This window comes from Tachysurus fulvidraco, chromosome 25 (genome assembly GCF_022655615.1).
Source record: "Tachysurus fulvidraco isolate hzauxx_2018 chromosome 25, HZAU_PFXX_2.0, whole genome shotgun sequence".
Lineage (NCBI taxonomy): Eukaryota > Metazoa > Chordata > Actinopteri > Siluriformes > Bagridae > Tachysurus > Tachysurus fulvidraco.
The window spans coordinates 14,621,259-14,643,927 of NC_062542.1; the positions used below are offsets into that span (position 1 = coordinate 14,621,259).

The 22,669-nt window shown below is 42.9% G+C and overlaps 1 protein-coding gene across 1 annotated transcript in view; it reads right to left on the reverse strand.

Annotated features, from left to right (window-relative positions):
• Window positions 1-1,780: 1,780 nt before the first annotated feature.
• The window catches only part of map3k22 (mitogen-activated protein kinase kinase kinase 22), a 56,787-nt gene continuing 35,898 nt past the window's right edge, over window positions 1,781-22,669 (reverse strand). Inside the window, exons 11-18 of the mRNA XM_047808458.1 lie at window positions 17,098-17,159; window positions 15,180-15,251; window positions 13,742-13,891; window positions 12,595-12,743; window positions 12,306-12,437; window positions 7,703-7,832; window positions 4,446-4,623; window positions 1,781-4,115 (exon numbers count right to left, since the gene is read on the reverse strand). Coding sequence (XP_047664414.1) covers window positions 3,887-4,115; window positions 4,446-4,623; window positions 7,703-7,832; window positions 12,306-12,437; window positions 12,595-12,743; window positions 13,742-13,891; window positions 15,180-15,251; window positions 17,098-17,159 — 1,102 coding nt within the window. The 3' untranslated portion in view covers window positions 1,781-3,886. The remainder of the gene's footprint in view (window positions 4,116-4,445; window positions 4,624-7,702; window positions 7,833-12,305; window positions 12,438-12,594; window positions 12,744-13,741; window positions 13,892-15,179; window positions 15,252-17,097; window positions 17,160-22,669) is intronic.

Below are 22,669 nucleotides of genomic sequence, written 5' to 3' on the forward strand. Positions count from 1 at the left end.
TTTTAAACCTTTCCTTTATTTATTACAATGTACAAAATCACTTTCAGAATAAATGTGTTGTGGTTTTATCATAAAGGCAATAAAGAATTTTTCATTCCTAGCCTCCTTCAAAAACCTCGGAGGTCATTTCATCATTTACTCACAAAAGAAAAATCCAGCTCTACAAATTTAGGTAATATTGTGAATAAAGTATTTGGAATATAATAAAACATCTTGTAAAAAGTGCAGTACAATCTGTACAGTGCTCACAGAAAACGCAGACACCCTTTGAGACGCATCGTTTCAGATTTCCTGATCTGGCACTCGTTCGAACGGTTTAAGTGGCAGAACGTTAACACTGTTTTCTAAAACAAACCTCAGATGCAGAGATCATTTCCTTCCTTCTGGCTTTTCCCTAACGTGTACTGTATAAGGCACGGACGTGTGCACCGGTGATGCTGTAACACGTGTCTTAGGAGTGAATCAGGTGTTTCGTTAATGTCCTGGTACAGCATCAATTATTAACAAAAAGTTCAAAAATAATTAAAGCTCGTTGTTTATTTCATTTTTTAAAGTGAATCTACACTGAAATAATCAGGCAAATCAATTTCTAAAGAGAATTTAGAGAAAATCTGTGACATTCTGGCTTAGCCCCGCCCCAGCACAAAAAAACAAACAAACAAACAACAACAACAAAAAAAAGCATAAAATTAGATCCGCCATATTATAAGCTAGGAACTACAGCTATAGCTATAATAGTTTCAGAGCAAGGTTCGGGGCTGCACTGTTGATGAAGCGAAGTCTTGCCAACGTTTTCATTCCTGTTCTAATTGACCTCACAGGCAGCAACTTGAACAACGACAAACGTTAAAACGATTTTTTAAAGGTGTCCGACTTCCTGTAAGCTCTGTACTTACAATACAACCTTTATCACCTTAGCAAATCTGTATATCTAAAATACAGCATGAGTCACTCAAGGTCTTTAACAAGGTCACGTGAACGCACCATTAAAACGACTGTGGTCCATTACAAAAAGAAAAAGAGGAGTAGCTCCTATGGTCAAGGCACAGGTCACGGTGAGCAATAAACTGGAGGACGTTTGTGTTTCTATGTAGAAAAAAGACAAAGTACTGCAGCCATACATCTTACTGAATCCCACAAAACACTGACAATGGAATTTTCAACGCTTTTTGACCACATTTCCATATAATACCACTCTCCAATAATCATGATATGATCAGTTTCCAAGTTACTAGTATGAATTTTTGTTTGTTTTCTAATATGTTACCATCATAAATGAAAAGCCTTTGAGCAGCGATTCAGGGGTCCAAGCACTTCACAACAGATTTTGAAAATCAAGTATAAAGCAAACATTTTTCAGCTTTTACAGAAATTGGACTTGGACAGATTTCATGTACTGTATAATGACAAAGATATAATTTGGTCCTATTTTGAAAAACAGCTTACATCCTGCAGCACTGCACATGAAAATATTTCTGACCTGTTAAAAGTGAAACTTTTCAATCTCATTATAACTTCATACCGATACACAGTCGTGATCCGATTTGTAATAGTTGTAAAAAAACAACAATGACAACGACGACAAGAACGACATGAACCTAACCTCCAGATATAGCTGCATACTGTATGCTCTTTGGTTGTTTCTGATGATTTACTGAAGAATACACTCAGGTCTGAATCTGTGACTGAACCTCAGCGGCATGTTGATCATCACAGTCACGCTATAGTGTTCCTCGGTCCTATTGCTTAGACGCGCTTAGTGAGCGCTATTTTTTTTCAAAAAAAATAATACAAACACCAGGATATAAAAGCAGAGACGTATTTATAAAAATAAGTTTCTTTAAATCTCGGCTGATTATCCTGCATGTCGGAATTATACAGTCACACACACACATGTCCGAACGCACAACCACGAGTGAAACACGTGTGCCTCTGAACACCGGCTAACAAAACGACTTGTGAACCTTGTGCCATGTAAAAAAAAAAAGGCAGCTAAGAATTAAAATCCATTATGATTCTCATCTGAAAGCACAGTGCAGACTCTGGGGTGGAATAAACGCACGGATTTACCACGCTGGTGGTTGTACAAGTGCGACTTGTCATTTATTCCCCTTGGGTAGATTCCAACCATCACACAGTGAGCATAAGAGAAATTACTCACAAAGTATCTGACTGTACGGATTAGCTCCAGGCCGTCGGTGTGGACTCTGATCAACGGCACTTAATTCATCATGGACAAATCTGGGGCAGGAAGTTGATTAGGATATTAAAGGAAGTAAACATTGATTCTGTTGCTTTTCTGCCCAGCGACACATTATGGCTGAAAGACTGATACGAACGCTTATTCGTGTTTTTTGACGTCTGCAAACGCGAAAACCTTATCTATAGTTCTTGCACCGTGTGTTTAAAGAAATACTGAGTTATTTTTCGAAGCACTGTGAAAACTGTTTGTTTACTCAGAGTTCACTTGCTACAGAAGTCTAAAGACGGTTTAGTCGATAACAATAAAGCGTCATGTTGTTGGAAAAACTTCCAACAACTGCATTACTAATTTAAGGCCTAAATGTCGAATATTTCGGGATTCATCTTGACGATGTTCAGAATTTTAAGGGTTTTTATTTTCTTTTACATCACATATTTTACATACATTTACATCAAGCGGTGAGGGGTGCCAATATTTCTGGAGCTGACTGTACAGTAATTCGAAAAATATATTGACGGAAACCTAACGCTGATTTCCAGAAATACGTTTGGAGTAAACAGTCACGTTAGAAAAATGCATGAGCGCGTAAATTTAATAAAAACTGTTAGCCCTGACTTGTTATAAGCGCTTGTTGTAAGGGGGCGTGGCCACGAGTAATGCGTGTGGTTATTAGTAGGTCACATGACCATGTATGTACTGTAGGCTGCATCTCTGATAAACTACCTCAAACCCCACATTTATACTCGATTTATATTTTACTGGCCTCGTTCCTCTATTAGACAGATGAGAGAAAACAACGAGTGAATGATGTAATGGACAAATATATCAATTCAGACGGATCTATTACTTGGGGTTATTTATAAAAGGTCAAATAGAGTGTAATCTTAGCATTCAGGCAGAGTCAGTAAAAATGTACTAACATGATGGATCCAGACGGGACTAAAATCCCAGACGAACCCCTGGTACATGGCATTATATTATCCCCATGTGATATAATCGAATCTGAATAGGGTCTAAATTCTGTTACTGCTAACTGACAGAGATTATGTTACAAATGCAAAGGTGTTTCTTTAGCAGTTAGCTGAGGTTTAGCATGAGGTTCTAGTTTAAGGCCCCCGGTTGTGGCTCTGTAGCTCTGTGGGATTTGAGCTTGGAACATTTTGGCTCTTTCATACAGTACATGGTGGATGAAACTGAATGAACTTGGACTTAGAAACCAAAAAAATCTAAACCTTTGTGTATTGTATTGATTGTGCAAAGCCAATTAGACATGCCACTAGTTATATGTTTGAATGTCATTGTAAACAACAGCTTCTTAGTGCTATGCCTGCTGTGTGTGTGTGTGTGTGTGTGTGTGTGTGTGTGTGTGTGTGTGTGTGTGTGTGCGTGTGTATCAGTGCGAGTGAGAAGAATACAGATAAATCTGTAGACCGCAGGACTCTACAGCCTCAACCTAAATGTGTAATGCTGCTTAGCAGATGTGTGTGTGTGTGTGTGTGTGTGTGTGTGTGTGTGCAGGGGGAGTGCCTGAGACACACAGCCCTTGCTGAAGAGTCTGCTTTGTTCTGAGTGTGCTGGAACAGGCACCAGTTTCCCCCCAGACCAATGATGAGTGGTGATCGTTAGTGGGCAGAGTGGACTGGCACAGGGGGCGTTTCCGGGCATTTCAGGCTCCGAAGCCAATCAGAAGCCGCCCTGGACGAACGGGTGGCTGAGCAGCACCTCTGCGGTGGGACGCCATTTCTCCTCCACAAACACCTGACGTAGGAAATCTCGGCACGCGTCCGATACACTTTCAGGCAGGCTGGGCTTTGTGGGCTGAGTTGCGATTTTAAAGATGGCTGCCATTGCTTCATATTCGGCCCACGGAGGCTTCTGTGTGAGCATCTCCACCACCGTGCAGGCTACACTCCTGATAGGAGAGAGACAAAAAGATTTAGGTTTGGATGTCGTGTTTTCTGTTTTGGTGCCGAGTTTTACTGTTGTATTTGTGATTTTTTTGTGTTTTGTTTTTTGTTTCAATTTGCACTGACAAAATATACTGAAACATTAATAAAGTGCCACGTATGTATTTTTTATATCAAATAAAGAAATACAAACGATTAATAAACACTGATATATTACATATTGTAAATTTTTCCCAGCTACCAAGATCCCATGAGTTTATTTCCTACATCACATAACATCACACCAATCTTTCACATCATTCACCATTAAACAGTTCATTGATATGTATCGTTACCAGACGTCGGCTTTGCGCCCGTAACCCTCTCCGTTGATCACTTCCGGACTCATCCAATAGGGGGTGCCAGTGACCGATTTAATGCCGGTGCCTGACATGCAGATGGTCTGAATGCGTTTGCTGGCACCAAAATCTCCCAGCTTCACGTTTCCAGAGGAGTCCCTTAGGATGTTAGCACCTGAATCACACACACACACACACACACACACACACACACACACACACACACACACACACACACACACACACACACACACACTCAGATGTACATCTGTCGATGGGAGGATGACTATGAACCTGAAAACTGTGAGTGTATCATCCCATCAGACCACTGACTGCACATTCGTATTTGTATTCCTGCCTCAGGTAGCAACAGAGCAGAAGCACGTTGAGTTTTTCACTAATGTCAAGGTGACACAGTGGAACTACACAACATTACTATGTACATCTATACTCCCCTGTCAATCACAGCAACCCACCAGTCAATAGAAATTTTTAGTGAGACGTGTTCTCTGCATTTAACCCATACAAAGTGCACACGTTGCCTTGCTCAAGGCACCTCAGTCGTGGTATTGCTGGCCCGAGACTCAAACCCACAACCTTAGGGTTAGGAGTCAAACTCTCTAACCATTAGGCCACGACTTCCCAATAGAAATGAGGAAGGCTGTACTGTTATAAACGGACCAGCTTAAACACACTTGAAGTCCATCTTGAACTTTTCCCTTAACCCAATTTGATATCACGTTGGATCAAGAAGCGTAAACATCTGCTTCAAACACTCATGTATGTCTGAGACATCTCCTAAGGATGATTACACCACCTATAATTATTTGGGTTTAAGAGTCTTGGAGTTTGAGACGTGCTGTCCTCTCTTCCCACGCCTCCATTCAGACTTGTTTTCCGTTGGACTGGCCTGCATGCTGCCTGTGAGATTTGTGACTAATTCGCACCAGCCACAAGATCCTCCACACCCTTAGAGCGCAGCCGAACTGACGACAGAACTCACAGAGAGAAATAAAGTACAAAAAAAAAACTTTAAGCGGAACTCCGTTCCTCGTTCTCTTTTCTCTGCTTCACTTCGGCTGATATTTCCACAGGACTTGGCTTCATTATGGGAAAGCGAGAGACTGGCTAGCTCAGACATAAATCAATTAAACGCCCGAGGTATAATCTTGGCACGCATGCAGCCTGATATCGCACCAAGACCAGTGCAAGCTTATTCGCTGCATAATGGAAGCAATGCCAGGTCTGTTGGAGAAATGTGATTTATGAGGTTGTCCTCGGAAAAAAAAAAAAGAGGGAGTCTGATGAGTTTGGGGTGAAGGAATGTAGGGTTTCTCTTTCCTGCTTCTTTTGGCCAGAGCTGAAAGCAAGACTGTTGTCTGATGCAAGAGAAATATAGAGACCTAAGAGATTTCCCCAAACATCTGAGATTCAGCTGTTGTGTATACTTAGCATATGATATGATATGATATGACTATGATATGATACGATATAACTATGATATGACTATGATATGATGTGATATGATATAACTATGATATGATATATGATTTGATATGATGTGATACGATATGACTATGATATGACTATGATATGATATGATGTGATATGATGTGATATGATGTGATATGACTATGATATGATGTGATACGATATGACTATGATATGACTATGATATGATATGATGTGATATGATGTGATATGACTATGATATGATGTGATACGATATGATATGACTATGATATGATATGATGTGATATGACTATGATATGACTATGATATGATATGATGTGATATGATACGATATGATATGACTATGATATGATAAGACTATGATATGATATGATGTGATACGATATGACTATGATATGACTATGATATGATATGACTATGATATGATATATTATATGATATGATATAATATGATACGATACAATATGATATGGCAGGGAATTTCTCATTTCATATCACAACACAGCTTACAGTATGAAGCAACTCTGAAGCAGGTTTTGAGGTTCACTGCAAGTGAACGGAAGGTTCCAGATTCCCAGCCCTGCCACTACTTTCCCATCGAGTCTCACAACTAGAACCTTGTGATAAATCAGCTAGCATTTTCATCACGCAGAAACTAACTGTTTGCAGGATTATTCCAGTCAATATACAATAAATTAAACAACTTATAACAATCCCGAAGTGTGGACTTTTTTTTTTTAGAATACTTCTTTCTCCAACAATTGATTTGTCGTTGGTGTGAAACCATGGGGTTAAATGGGTGTGTTTGTATATTGGTTTCTGTCCAAGAGTCTGTCTATGTGTCTGTCTGTCCATGAATTGGGGGGACAGATGGTGGCCTAATGGTCTGACTCCTAATCCTAAGGTTGTGGGTTCGGCCAAGACGTAGGTGCCCTTGAGTAAGGCACCGAACCCCCCAACTGCTCCCCGGGCACCGCAGCATAAATGTCTGCCCACTGATCCGGGTGTGTGTTCACGGTGTGTGTGTGTGTTCACGGTGTGTGTGTTAAACTGTGTATGGGTTAAACGCAGAGAACAAATTCCGAGTATGTGTCACCGTACTTAGCTGTATGTTACAGTACGTCACTAATCTGTCCAAGTGACTGTCTGTCTGTCCATATGTCTGACTGTATGTCTTTCTGTCCATGTGTTTGTCTGTCTGCATGTCCATGTGTCTATATGTCCATGTGTCCATCTGAGCATGTATTTATGTTTCCATGTGTCTATGTGTTGTTTTAATAAATGTGAATATGAATGTAAAGTTTTGGTTGCATTTATTAAAATCTATCACAATAATTTTTTTTGCCACACGTACAAATGAATCTGTATTTATTTACTGCATTATGAAGTTATTCATTACATGTAGTGTAATGTTGCTGCTACGGATCATCGGATTTATCACATTTATGTACTATCCTTGTGTTGCTGCAGACAAAACAATTTCTTCTGGGATCAATAAATAGACTGAAGTCTCTCTGTCACATCAAACCGCATGGGAACAAGCATCTGATTGGATGTGAAGGATCCGTTATGGCATAATAACACAAATGTTTTCTTTTCCAATTTTCTTGTTGTTAAATAGCAGCAAAAAATCATTTAATATTAGATAAACATATTACATCTAAAAATATCTTTAGAAATGATCGTTTTTGTGATCACCTTAAAAGGAAGATCTTGACAGTTTGGTGCAGATGTATTGTGTGTTTTGGGGAAAAGCCACGTGGGATTTATTCTGCAGTTACCTTTTATATCTCTGTGGACGATCATGTTGCTGTGGAGGTAGAAAACTCCCTGCAGGATCTGTCTGGTGTATCTGCGCGTCACCTTCTCGGTCAGAGCACCGTATGCCTTTAACTGGTCTTTTATTGAGCCCTGAACACGCACACACACACACACACACACACACACACACACACACACATACACACACAAACACTCAGTATACACATCACAGGACACAATGTTCGAGAGACAGGAATGCAATCTGATGTAAAATCATTTTGAAGCTGTATGTGATGTGGGCTGTAACGTTATATTATACCTAAAGGCATAAATACACAGACAGACAGATAGAGAGACAGACAGAGAGACAGATAGAGAGACAGATAGAGAGACAGACAGAGAGACAGATAGATAGATAGACAGATAGATAGACAGACAGACAGATAGATAGATAGACAGACAGACACAAACAGATAGAGAGACAGATAGATAGACAGATAGATAGATAGACAAATAGATAGACAGAGAGAAAGATAGATAGATAGAGAGATAAATAGACAGACAGACAGACAGATAGAGAGATAGATAAAGAGATAAATAGATAGATAGACAGACAGACAGATAGATAGATAGATAGACAGACAGAGACAAACAGATAGACAGACAGACAGAGAGACAGACAGATATATAGATAGATAGATAGATAGATAGATAGATAGATAGATAGATAGATAGATAGATAGATAGATAGATAGATAGATAGATACTTGATTATCCCAAAGGAAATTCAAGATTTCACATATAACACTAAAAAGTCCATTAGAATGAACTCTGTCTCAAAAGAACAAAAAGTATTGTTTAAATTAAGAGCCACTGCGTCACAGACCTGTCTGGTGGAACAACATAAATAGCTGAAATGTCCTTAAAATCCTATTAAAAATCTTTAAAAAAAAAAAAAAAAAAGCCCATAAATTTGTGCACCTTTCACATTTTAGTATCCTGTGGATAAACATGACAAATAAGAGTGTTGCTCAGTTCATACAGAAATCTGCCACACTTTAATGTCGTGTTTCATTCCTATTACAACACAGCAATCTGGTCAACATTTACAATTATTTACATAAGACCAACATCAGATATATTTTGAATCCATTTTTAATTACATTTAATAATGTGGAAACATCACCTAAACAACTTCCTTCCTGTTATCATTTACGTTACAACGGCTGTAGTTAGAACTCTATAAAAGACTATAAACTCGTTCCTCCATCCATCCGTCTTTAACATTAAAGAACCTTGACTCTGGAGACTAAATAATTCTACACATAAACGTCCTTACAGAAACCTTCACCATGTCAAATATCCTCCTTATATGCATGTTGTTACCATAGATACAGTACGATAACGTAACATCCTGTTTTGGGGGGGGCATTATCTCCTCGAAAATCCCTCTTTCGCAGCCAACTGAACAATAATAAAACATGTTTTGTAGCATGTCAATAATATTTTGTATTTTGTAAATGGAAGAAGGAAGAAAACATCCCATAATTTACTATCACAGAAAAACACAGCACCCCTTGTGACAGCGCAAAACAAGAAAACGTGTCGCTAGCTGTGTTTTTCACACGCAGCCTAGTTTCCACATCCAGTTTCCACATGCTTACCCAGCTGGAACTGGAAGTGTGTTGAGGTGTTTATCCAGATATAGACCCGCTTCTATTCCCGAGCCTTTCTTTGTATTTGTGTGTTTCTTTGACAATCCGATCCGGGCAGGCTAATGTGTCCTGCATTTCCTTTGCCTTCCTGTTTTTGTCTCCTTGAGGTCTGTGCCGAGAAACGCAAATTCCAGTCGACTCAGCGCCTCGGAACGCACTTCACCTCACCACTGATCGCATAATCCCGCTGAACCACATGCTAACTCATGTCTTTTAACAGCCGTATAACATTTAGAATACATATCTGTATAAATATCATCCACTTTATACTTTTTTTTTTTAAATGAAACCTTGCTATAAGGGCCAAACATTTTCATAGTCACAATCTAAAATATTAGCATTAACTTTATAGATGACTAGCTAGATAGCCACTGCTAGCTGTAGCAAGAACATTATGTATAGTATCATATAGTATAAGATAAATATTATGTATAGCTGATTTTATCTGTATTAAATATTCTGGGTGGAATAAAAAAAACTCTTCAATATATATATTTTTAAAAGTACTCCGATGGCAAAGGATGTATGCGAGTTAGCGTGATTTAGCGTGATCCAGCAAGCTAACTGGAAGTATCCCGTCTTTGTTACAATTTAGCACAAGTATCTCATTAGCAAGTTATTACAATATTAGCTGAACTTTCTGATAAAATATTATTAGATATAATAGCTAGATGGGGGGGGGGGGGGCACGGTGGCTTAGTGGTTAGCACGTTCGCCTCACACCTCCAGGGTCGGGGTTCGATTCCCGCCTCCGCCTTGTGTGTGTGGAGTTTGCATGTTCTCCCTGTGCCTCGGGGGTTTCCTCCGGGTACTCTGGTTTCCTCCCCCGGTCCAAAGACATGCATGGTAGGTTGATTGGCATCTCTGGAAAATTGTCCGTAGTGTGTGAGTGTGTGAGTGAATGAGTGTGTGTGTGTGCCCTGCGATGGGTTGGCACTCCGTCCAGGGTGTATCCTGCCTCGATGCCCAATGACGCCTGAGATAGGCACAGGCTCCCCGTGACCCGAGAAGTTCGGATAAGCGGTAGATAATGAGTGAGTGAGAGTGAGCTAGATTAGCATGCTAGTTCTGTGGAGATATTTTCCAGGTACGTGTGTTTTAATGCTACCTTTTTTTTTTGGAAAACAAGCTGCATATTCAAAGCTAAAAAAACACGAATTCAGCAGAATCAATTAGAAACGTATTTGTGTCTATTTCAATCGAATCAAAGAGGAAACAGGGAGTTACCCTGCATTTATAAATGTATTTCTCAGTTACAGCGTCAGTTCTCAGAGAACAGAAACCTTCCCAAAACGTCCAGAGAAACCACTTATTATTTAAAAGGGCCCATAAAAGGATATTGTTGTTGGTCTGCTATAAATCATTCCTGCTTCTTCTTCTTTTTTTTCCTGGTTCCTAAAAAAAATCCCATTTTGGTCTTGTATTCAGCCACAATAGTAATATTTTCTCGAAAACACATAAAGCTTTCACTCCGGCCAAAATGCAGACGTCAAATAAACCTCTTGGCATCCGAGTTTTTTTTTCTATCTCTTTAAAAAAAAAGCTCAGTGGGTTCTGTCTGTCATCATCACTTTCCACACATGAAACATGATGAATATAACAATAAATTGTATGCGCTTCGAAAACAAGGTTTCAGACGAGTAGCTTATTCGGATCGTTCCTCTGACTGTATCTGTGAAAACTGAATGTAGAATGGAGAAGAAGAAAAACAGCGCATTTAACACCCTAAACAACCCCTGAGGAACATTTTCTCTGAGTGCTTACCTGATTATTGACCCAACCTTTAAACACGTCTTATTGACACATTAATCTTTTCATGTCAGGGGAGATGGTGTGTGTGTGTGTGTGTGTGTGTGTATACAGTGTACAGTATGTGTGTGAGAGAGAGTTAAAGATAGACTATATGTGTGTGTATGTGAGTGTGTGTCTGTTTGTGTGAGTGTGTGTGTGAGAGTGAGTGGGGCTGTGTGTGTGAGACTATGTGTGTGTTTGTGTGCATATATGTGTGTATGTATGAGTGTGTGTATATGTGTGTGCGTGTGTGAGTGATTGTGTGTATGTGTGTGTATGTGTTTGTGTGAGTATGTGTGTGTATATGTGTTTGTGCGTGTTTGAGTGTGTGTGTGTGTGTGTGTGTGTGAGTGTATGCATTTGTGTGTATATGTGTGTGTATGTGTTTGTGTGTGTATGTGTGTGTATGTGTGTGTATGTGTGTGTATGTGTTTGTGTGTTTGTGAGTGTACAGTATGTGTTTCTGTGAGTGTGTGTGTGTGTGTATATGTGTTTGTGCATGTGTGAGTGTGTGAGTGTATGTGGTTGTGTGAGTGTGTGTCTGAGAGTGTGTGTGTTTATGTATGTGTGTGCGTGTGTGTGTGTTTGTGAGTGTATATGTGTGTGCGTGTGTGTGTTTGTGAGTGTATATGTGTGTGCGCGCGTGTGTGCGTGTGTGTGTGTGTGCATGTGAGTGTATGTGTGTGAGTGAGTGTATGTGTGAGTGAGTGTATGTATGTGTGTGTGTATAAGTGTGTGTGTGTGTGTTTGCACTTTGAGCAACACCACAGCTCCTGCCAGACACCTTGGTCACATATATAATCCTTGGCCTTTTTTCCAGACACCATGAGTAAGACATTTAAAGCGAGTCTCAGAAACCAGGACAGAGTCTCGTTAAAGCTTTTGTTTACTGACAAAATGAACTTATAAAACTGAGCTGCAGTGTTAACAAAGCGTATATCTGCTGTCTGGGTAGCTTCATGTACACTTCCTGTTCCAGCAGATTGTTTTATTAATAAACGTTAACACAAATGTTTACTGATGTATCTACAGGACAAGGTCAGTATTTATAGTTCCAGACATCTTCGTCATTGACTTGACGCTGCTTCAGTGTGTAAATGTAATAAAATATACACACCCCTGGCATGAACTCCACAAAGATGGACAGCTTCCTCTGGTCGGGGTCACGCAGGCAGCCGTAGTACTGGACGATGCGCTCGTGACGGAGATTCTTCAGGAGCTGGATCTCGCATTCAAGTGCGTTCACTTCCTATGTAGAAGATGATGGAGAAAGGAGCGAGGAGAAACCGTGACTTTAGAAAGCATGTGCTGGAAGTTTTAGGGTAAAGTTCATAGAGAAGATGCGTATTAATGTGGACTGTGTGTGGATAATGGATGAGGAATCATCTTTGCTCCTTGTTGTTTACCTTGCTGGTCTCCTGACAATCTGGGTCAAAGGGCACCTGTTTAACAGCAAGCTCTCGGCCCGTGTCTGCGTCATAGCAGAGGTAAACTTCGCCGAAGGCTCCACGGCCCAGCAGCTTCCCTTGACGCCAGTTCACTGGCGCCCGTGGAGCTACACACACACACACACACACACACACACACGCCACAATGACGTGAGCACAGTAGCAGCGTTCCACACACAGACCCACAGGCTACACCATCGAACCACAAATCATTCTAAACTCTAATCTCTTCCAGATTTATACATTCACACTTGATTTGCTTTGTAAATCTAGATCTGCTGATTGTGAATTATTCTCAGATCTCCGAACTTCCAGACCGTGAACGTCATCTGAACGTTCAAACAGCAAACAGCACCACTGTTTTCTGATCCATCTTTGTCGAAGTCACGAAGAAACTCCAGAGGTCTAAAACTCACTTAACTTCTTAAGAGAGTCTTTAACGTCTCATTAATCTCAATTAATCTGTACTAACAGTAAGTCTCTCCCTCTTAGACACAACCCATAAACTCTGTCAACATTTAAATAACACAGATTAGTCACTAAGCAAATGTTTATCTAACATTAATATTCATTATTATAGCCAGAACTACAACCTACTGTATAACTGTATAACTGCTACTGGATTTACTTTTGTTAATGGACACAAAACCTTTTCAAAAGGAGGTTTTATAGGAGATTATCGCAAGACACAATCCAAATATTATTAAAAAAAAGGGTCTCTAATTTGCATATTCATTAGATCTGAGATTTTTTAAAGATATATAGATACTATATAGATAGACTATAGACTATATATAGACTATATATATAGATAATATTCTACTTAGATTGTTTTGACTGTTAAAAAAGTGACATATTTTGGGTATATTAAGGAAGAATGAAGCGAAATTATGCCTAGATCGACAGAACTGCCATCATCATAGGATTAATTCCTTCCAATTCTTTAAACACTTTTAAATTTAAAGTGTAGATTGTGTGTGTGTGTGTGTGAGTGTGTGTGAGTGTGTGTGTGAGTGTGTGTGTGTGTGTGTGTGTGTGTGTGTGTGTGTGTGTGTGTGTGTGTGTGTGTGTGTGTGTGTGTGTGTGTGTGTGTGTGTGCACCCACATTTAGCAGCACTGCGCTGGCAGCCGAGCGAGTGGAGGTCTCCGCTGTACGCCAGCGTGATGTCTCCGTTGTAGCTGCGAGTGCGGCTCGATGGCACCAGCTGGAACAGGTTCTCCTGCGGCATGAAGCTGCGTGGGAATGTGCTACGACCTGACGAGTACACACACGCAAACACACACACACACACACACACACACACACCAAAAGGCAACATGATAGAATTAATTAAGTTAAACAATTAAGGAATGGTGCTAAAGGAATTCAAGCAGAAACATGAATTAACTGATTTGTTTCTAATCTTGAAAAAAAAAAAAAAAACGGCTTAATGTTCAGTTTTTATCACACTAATCGGACAAGGCGTGGCCTATGTGACTGACGCAGAAGACCACACCTCTCTTCCTGGGATCGTCAGTTAATCAGTTAATTAAAGGGGCGTGTTTTCAGTCCCTGATAGAGGAGACCACACCTCTTTGTCTGTCACTCTCAGTAAAAGGAGGCGTGGCCTCAGTGCTTGACACTCTCAATAAAAAGAGGCGTGGCCTCAGTGCTTAACACTCTCAGTAAAAGGAGGTGTGGCCTCAGTGCTTGACACTCTCGATAAAAGGAGGCGTGGCCTAAGTGCTTGTCACTCTCAGTAAAAGAAGGCGTGGCCACAGTGCTTATCCCTCTCAGTGAAAGGAGGCGTGGCCTCAGTGCTTGTCACTCTCAGTGAAAGGAGGTGTGGCCTCGGTGCTTTTCACTCTCAGTAAAAGGAGGCGTGGCCTAAGTGCTTGTCCCTCTCAGTGAAAGGAGGCCTCAGTATCTATCAGCACACTGTCTAACACTATATTTTTTGCTCTTGGAGCTCTGATTTTCCTTCCTCTCCATCCCTGGCCACCCTCCCCTCCTCCCCCTTCCCCCAGCATGTCCCTTACACAGGAAGCAGCTCTTGGCTTGTGTTTTGATACAGTCAGGGGAAACACAAATCAGGAACACACACACCGATGTTTTGATACACACGGTGTGTTATCCTCAGGGGAAACACATATCAGTGCTGGCCAAGGTTATGTACTGAGAGAGCACAACACACACACACACACACACACGAAGAAGACTATCATGTAACTGTTTAGTAACATACACATATAATTGCTCTCTCTCTCTCTCTCTCTCTCTCTCTCTCTCTCTCTCACACACACACACACGCGCACACACACACACAAAGAGTTTCAGAGGTCTAATACAGTGAAAGCAGCCGATACATAAAAGTAAAGCCGTGAATCTGTTTATGTGGAGTGTATGTACACGTTCATGTGTACAGTGTTACTATAGCAACCATGATGTTTCAGAACAAACACAAACAAACAACATAAACCTGATTTGTCTCGTCAGACCTGATATTATGGAAGATTAACCAGAATGGAGAATTAGTCTAAAGTGTATGCATTAAGTAGCTTACCGTCACTGTAGTCCTTGCTGCGATTGGTTAAGTGGAACTGCCGTGGGAAAGTCCCGTGCTTCCCGTGTCGGCCTGCAGGGGGAGCAGTGAGACGCAGAGCTCAGCTGATGCACAGAAAACTTAAGAGCGCACAAACTGCAGCTACACACAGATTGCTCTAACACACCATCCAAAATTATTATTAAGATGGAAGCTTTGATCAGATTGGAAATATTCTCGTGTCTGCGAATCAGCCAATTGAAGAGAGTCAGGGGCGGAGCTTTAGTCATTCACATTTACGTTATACAAACGTTGCACAAATCCATAGACATAGCTACTGAGTCTCAGCTTGTCACACTGTCAGCGTGTCCCTAATGACATCACTACAGCTAGCTTTGATTAAATCCGAAATACTTGGGCATCAGTTAAAGTTAAGTTAGCTCCAGTCAGCTTTGTGTGAGTTTCCAAAGAAGAAGAGGGACTTTTTCATTTACTGTTTGATCCGGTGTCCTCAGGATTTAATGCCCTAATCGTAAAACAGTTGTAATATTGTTTTTCACATGAACAGCTTGTTCTGGTTGCAATTCTTGTCCTGAGCACACAATAAATAACTCTCTACTCGTCTTTGCCCAAAAAACGCCTACGACAGACAAGCAACACATTTTCTGACACATGCCAAACCTGTCCGTGTGAGAAGGCGTCACTCTGTTGAACGCTATCACTAACATGACAGAGAGAGAAGATGGAAGGATAGAGAGAGAGAGAGAGAGAGAGAGAGAGAGAGAGAGAGACAGAGAGAGAGACAGAGAGAGAGTGCAGAAAAGTGTATGTCTGTGTGTGACCACAGTGCCGGCTTTAGCTCTGGGTTCGGAGCAATTGAAAGCAGCTGGCGAGTGTATGGAGAGTGTTTTCAGCGGCGTCTCCAACAGCAACGCGCCCGTGTGTGCATTCAGACCAGAGAAAGGAGAGGAAAAATCGACTCATAAGGCAAAATAAACAAATCAGCCTGCCTCTATGGAGATATGCTCACTGAAACCCCAGAGACTAACTGTAAATGTGTGTGTGTGTGTGTGTGTGTGTGTGTGTGTGTGTGTGTGTGTGTGTGTGTGTGTGTGTGATGGTGACATTCTCTCTTAAATAGACCAGCAGTATGCATGTCATAGACTAGTTGAATTGAAATAACAGTCTTGTGTGTGTGTGTGTGTGTGTGTGTACATGTGTGTACGTGTGTGTGGGAGAGACACACAGGCCTCCCTATGTTTGGGGGGATCTTTTAATCTAGGAGGCCTGGTCTGTGTAATCACTGTTCGAGAGTAATAACAAAGAGAAGGAAATTAAAAACATGCTGACAGAAGAGAAGAGAAGAGAAGAGGAGAGGAGAGGAGAGGAGAGGAGATGGAAGACCTTCTCTTCGTTCTCTTCTCACCTCCCTCCTCTCCCTCCTCTCCTCTCCTCTCCTCTCTCTCCCTCCCTTTCCTCTCCACTTCTCTTCTCTCCTCCTCTCCTCTCCCTTCCTCTCCTCCCCTCCTCCCTTTCCTCTCCTCCCTTTCCTCTCCTCTTCCTTGCTCCTCTCATGCTCCTCTCCCTGCCGCTCCTCCTCCTCCTCTCCTCTCCTCTCCTCCCTTTCCTCTCCTCCCCTTTCCTCTCCTCTTCTCTTCTCTCCTTTCCCCTCCTCTTCTTCTCTCCTCTTCTCTTCTCCCCTCTTCTCTTCTCTCCCCTCCTCTTCTTCTCTCCTCTTCTCTTCCTCTCTCCTCTTCCTCTCTCCTCTTCTCTTCTCCTTCTCCTTTTTTTCCTCCCCTCTCCTCTCCCCCATACCCAGACTACTCCCAAATGTAGTCCTGCCCGAATCTATCAAACCAAACAGAAGAGACGAACTAAGAGAACATGGGACAAAGTGAACATGGCCGTCATCAGTGCTCATGTCTTTAACACAACTCACCTTTATAGTCGTAGCTGAGGTTCAAGTAATTGTTGTCGCGGTTGTTCTGGGAGAATGGAGGACTTGGAAAGGAAAAGAATAGACAAAAACCCACTAAGATACACAAGCAGTTTATAAAGCATAATAAACTACAGTCACATCACCATCATAGTCCTGTTGTTCACAGCTCACATCACCTGCTCACTTCCTGCTCACTTCCTGTTTCACCTTCCCTGTGGCTCACTGACTGTTTCTTCTCCTCTGTGGGACATCGACCAAGCACCTGACACCCAGTCTGCAGGACCTGCCCCACACTTCTACCCCACACAAGCCTCCCTGCCCCTAAACTTCATTAAAACGTTACACTGCCTCAGTCACTGACTAACTGAAGTCTGCTTCTGTCTGAGGTTTTAATCCTCTTATTAATGCTCCCAGATCACGAGAATAAACGTAAGTGCTTCCCCGCTGTCTTAAAGGCGATCTGTATTAAACGCTTCGGCTGTGAAGAGTTCGATTTCTAGATGTATTTATTTCTCACTGCTATTTGCCCTGACTTCATTGTTGCCCCTCAGTTTCACGTGTTTTTTTTCTCAACTGATCGCAGGTCGCTTTTTAAAATGGACCGTAAGGAAAGGTCAGAGCAGAAGGTCAGAGCTTGCAGTGTGGATTGTTCAGTTCTGTGTTATTGCCTCCAGGCTGATGAAACGTCAGTGGTGCACGCGACAAGGCCCGGGATAGCACACACACACACCACCACACACACAACACACACACACACAACACAACACACACACACACATCGGAGATGAGAGGGTAAGAAATTTCAATGCACTCGTTTCCTGACATTGTTCAGCTAGTCAGAGGCCAGATATGGATTATGCAGGTAGCACCGTTTTTCTCTCTCTCTCTCTCTCTCTCTCTCTCTCTCTCTCTCTCACTCCCTCTCTCTCTCTCTCTCTCAGTTTTCTCAGTCTGTATTACACTATTTGCAGGATTGATTCATTTCATTTAGGAGTAACAATGCTTACACATTCGCTTCCCTCTATACTTTCGCCACTCCCTGTGAGTCTCTCTCCTCTCTCTCCTCAATCGCTCTCTCTCTCCCTCTCCTCCCGTCTCTCTCGCTCTCATCTCTCTCTCTCCGCTCACTCTCCGGCCTCTCTACTCTCTCCACTCTCTCTCATCGTCGTCTCTCTTTCTTCCGCTCTCCTCCCCTTCTCCTCCTCTCTCGGGGTTCTCTCCCTCTCACCACAGACGCTCCTCCGTCTCCCTCTCATCTCTCTTCTCTCTTCTCCTCTCATCTCTCTCTCTCTTCTCTCCTCTCTCTCTCCCCTCCTCCTTCTCTCTCTTCCTCGATCCCCGGTCCTCTTGTCTTCCTCTCCCTTGTTTCTTTTTCTCTGTCCCCTCCTCCAGTGCCCGACCCCCCATCCCCCTCTGCGCCCCCGCGGCAGCTCGCCGCTGCGACCCCCCCCACCGCACTGAGGCATTCAAGATAAGGCCCTGCCGTCACCAGGCACTTTTTAAGCACATTCCTGTCCGGCCTCTGTCAGCTTTCTGATATTCATTCTCCCTCGGCACAGATCCTGCCACACATATGCACGCTCCTATGCAACTCTCGCACAAACCCTAACCCTCCACTCCCACTCCTACACCCCCAACCACGCCAACACAAACCCCCATCCTACACCCCCCCCACCCCCCACGCACCCACCACCACCCCCAGACCCCCTCAGCGCAGCGCCCTCCAGCACCCCCCCACGCTGCCCCAGACCGACCATCCGGCTGATGACAGGACACCCCCGCCCCGCAACCCCCCCGCCCCGTACATCCCCACACCCCAGACAACACCCCCCAAACCGACCCCTCACTCTGGTTAACTTCTATCGACACCGCACCCCTTTCCCTAGACTTTTTCTCTTTCTTTCCGTCTTCGTTTCTCTACTCAGTGAGCCACTGCGTGAAGGTTATCCTCAACCGTTGAATAAATAAGGGGAAGTTTCCCCCCTTTAGTCCGCTAATCCGCTTCCATTACCGCTCTACTTCACTTCGCAATACCCAGACCCCCCTCGGACTTCTCCCCTCCCTTTTCCTGTCGCTTTTTCGTGTCTCGATGCAGGTTGTTCCATTATCGCAAACTCTCGGTGGTTATCCAGTTTCCATCTCCTTTATTACTTCAAGGGTCCGACTCATATCCATCTCACGGCTTGTTACTGCATCGTGTCGCCTTATGGTCTGTCCTTTACTCTCATTCTCATCTCCGACTCCCGCACCCACCCTTACTTGCTTTCCTCCCATTCCTTGTCTCCCTTTCACGGTCACCCCCACTTTTCATTTCCCCTTCCTGTCGAAGTTACCTATTTCCTTTTGCTTCGTCTGTCTCCCAAATCTCTTTCCTCCCTCTAACTAGTCTCGCGGGATTCCGCTCCTCAGGACCCTCATCTCTATTGTCTCCTCGTTATCCGTACCTCCTCCTCTATATATATTTTGTACTTTCCTGGCCCCCCCACGTTCCCAGATGCAGCACCTCCCCACCCTCCTTCGCAATTCTCCCTCAACTCTTTGTCGTGCTGGTTCCTTTTTTTCCCTAGTCTAGCTCTCTTTGCTTGACCCAGGTAGACGCGTCGGCCGAACTGCACGGTCTGCGCGGTGACAGCACGTCTGACGTTTTTAACATTATGTCTTGTAGTGTTGGGCTTCGTTGCCGTCTTCCCGTGCAAAAAGGTGAGGCTATTTACCCGGGTCTCTTAAGACTTACTGATTCTATGACAGGGTATCTTATCTACGGTGCTGTTCACGAGCACTCAGCGACCGAGACCGGAGATTTTCCCTACAGCCACGGAGCTCCCCTTCGACCGCTATCGCAATGCACGCGGCCTTCTTTTTCTGCACCCTTCGAACTTCCTTCTACCCATTTTTTCATCTCCCGTCTTTCCCCCTCGTCCAACCTCGTCCTATTCTGAGTTGCTGGGGCTCAGCTAACTCCCCCTGCTCTACGTGATTGCGTGTTAGTTGTTTTTCGATGGGTTTCATCTTAAGATTGTAAGGGATTACGGTAGGAAGTCCGGCTTCCGCGGAAAGGCAAGTTTCCGCCCGTCTCCCCTCTTTTCCGCCTTTGTCCTTTTTGATCCGTATATTTTTCCCACCTTTGTTCGAATGTCACTGCTGCTTAGAGGCGTGGTCGATTGTTTCTATAGTACGACTTTTCCTTCTTCCCCCCGGCCACCCTTCTTCTCGATCCCTTTCCCCTGTTTTTTTACTTCCACAAGTTTTTCATTTCCTTTCCCCGCTGCTCTATACGGCTTCTTCGGTGTATGTTACGAATTTGTTTGTGGAATTGTCTTGTTCTCTTCCTTTTTCCTTCCTCCCTCCCCTCGCAAATACTCGCCCTCCTTCCTTACCTCTTGTGGTCCTTGTGCCTCGATATCTCACGCTATACTCTCCTTCCTTCGATATTAGGGTGAATTGTACGCTGGTCGATTCATGTTCTACGTGTATTTATAGTTTTTATTTGGAATGTAATTCACCTCATGAGCAAGCAGAGGCTTGACCTGAGACAACAACACTTACTGGCTTTCCCCCTTTCCACCCTACCCCTTTCCTTCCACTACTCCTCTTCCTTCCCTACCTCTCGTTCCCCCGCCCCTGCCCTCGCTCGCCTCCATCCCCTCCCACCCTCCTCCCTTCCCATCCCTCCCCTCCCACACCCTCCTCGGCCTCCCCCCGTTTTTTTCTCTCCCTCTCCCCCCCCCCCCAACAATCCTCTCCTCGCTCTCTTGCCCTTACGCGCCTCCTTTTTTTTTTTGGTTTTTTGATTTTTTTTTTTTTTTTTTTTTTTTAGTTTTTTTTTGTTTTTTTTTTCTCTTTGGTTTTTTCTCTCGTCGCTCTTTTCTACTCTCTCTCTCTCCTCTCTCTCGGCGTCTTGGGTCGCTCTCTAACGCCTCTTCCCCTCTTTCTATCTCTTCTTTCCTCTTCTACATGTAAGAGCTAATAATAAGAAAGTAGTGATGAACTAACATTGAGTCCAGTGAGAGAGAGACAGGAGGTGAAGAGGGTGGACGAGGCTTGCTTCAGACAGAGATAACGAGATAAGAGGCAGACACCGGAACACCGAGACGACAGGATGAGAGCAGACGAGGGCAAGGAGACAGAAAGGGAAATGAAAAAGGGTCACGGGGGACATGTTTTCATTGAGAGCACTGTTAAGGAGTGCGCAGAAATGGAACAAATTAGTCATACGTGTTTTAAAACGGTGTCACCTTTCACCCCAATTACAGCACAAACACTGTCCAAGACTGTCCACCAGAAAATAAAAACCACTTCAGGACAACAATCAACCATGATCCCTCTGATTTTAGTCCAGTTTCTCCACACTGAGGCTCCTGTAAACGAAGCAGTGTTCGTGTCCCTGAGCTAAAAAAACCTGTCCATGAGAAGGTTCATCGATGTTCATCACCTGGAGATTTCTGACAGGCTATAAAACCATTCGCCTCTGAGAGAAGGATACGGTCTTCAGGATCACATACGGCTTCTGTTGCTCTTTTTGTCAGGTGTAATGATGGATAAGATGAAAGATAAGGAGAAAAAAATAGAGATGGAAAATGTGAAGAAGAAGATTTCGAAATCTCTTCATAAAACCTTATCTTCTTCAAACTCGTGTATAAAGATGGGGAAAAGGAGTGAGCTGATCGTTGGAGGTCGCTTTGATCCCTCTGTCTACGTCTTCATTTACATTTACTTATCCAACGCAGACTTACATTTTATACGAGTGAGCAACTGGGGCTTAAGGGCCTTGGATTAAGGGCCTTGGAACCTGGGATTTTAACTCAGAACCTTGCAATCAGTAATCCAACAACTTAACCACTAAGATACTTTACCCTTCTAGTCAAGTCTACTTATTCTCTCCTTCCACACACACACCACACACACACACACACACACACCACACACAAACTCTACCAACTTGTCCGATCACATTCCAACTCTAGAAATGCCTAGTAAAAAAATATGGTCAAATTTAGAAGACGAGGCACAAATACACTCAGGCGTGTCTGAAACTCTAAAAAAAAATCAGCCTATTAATCGTTAGGGTATTTGATAATATCCCGAATATCAGGAATTGTGCTAAAAATCCTTTGCAAAAGAAAAGAGTGGGTATTTATTTTTTTAGAAGGGCAATTACAAATGATTCATTCAGTCAGTTATTAGGTACAATGTCTGAATTACACTGAACTTGTAGCGGGTCCTCATATCCAAGCACCACGGATTAGTCAAATACGGAAAAATATCTCGTCACAAATCCACTTGTAATTGCGTTCAAATAACGTCAAAGCCGCACACTGATAGATTCAAACCAGCGAGAAAGACCAATAAGTGCATTCTATCTCTCCAATACAGTGTGCTGAGGGCGATAAACCTGTTGAGTGATGGTGAAAAACCTGTCTGTGTGTTTGTGTGTGTGTGTGTGTGTGTGCGCGCACACGCACGTGTGTGTGGGTGTGTTACCTTGTGGAGTGTTTGCGCACTCGTTCGGATCCTTTAAGCAAGAACCTTTCAGGTCTCCTAGAGACCGAGACGACCTCATCTCACTCTGCTT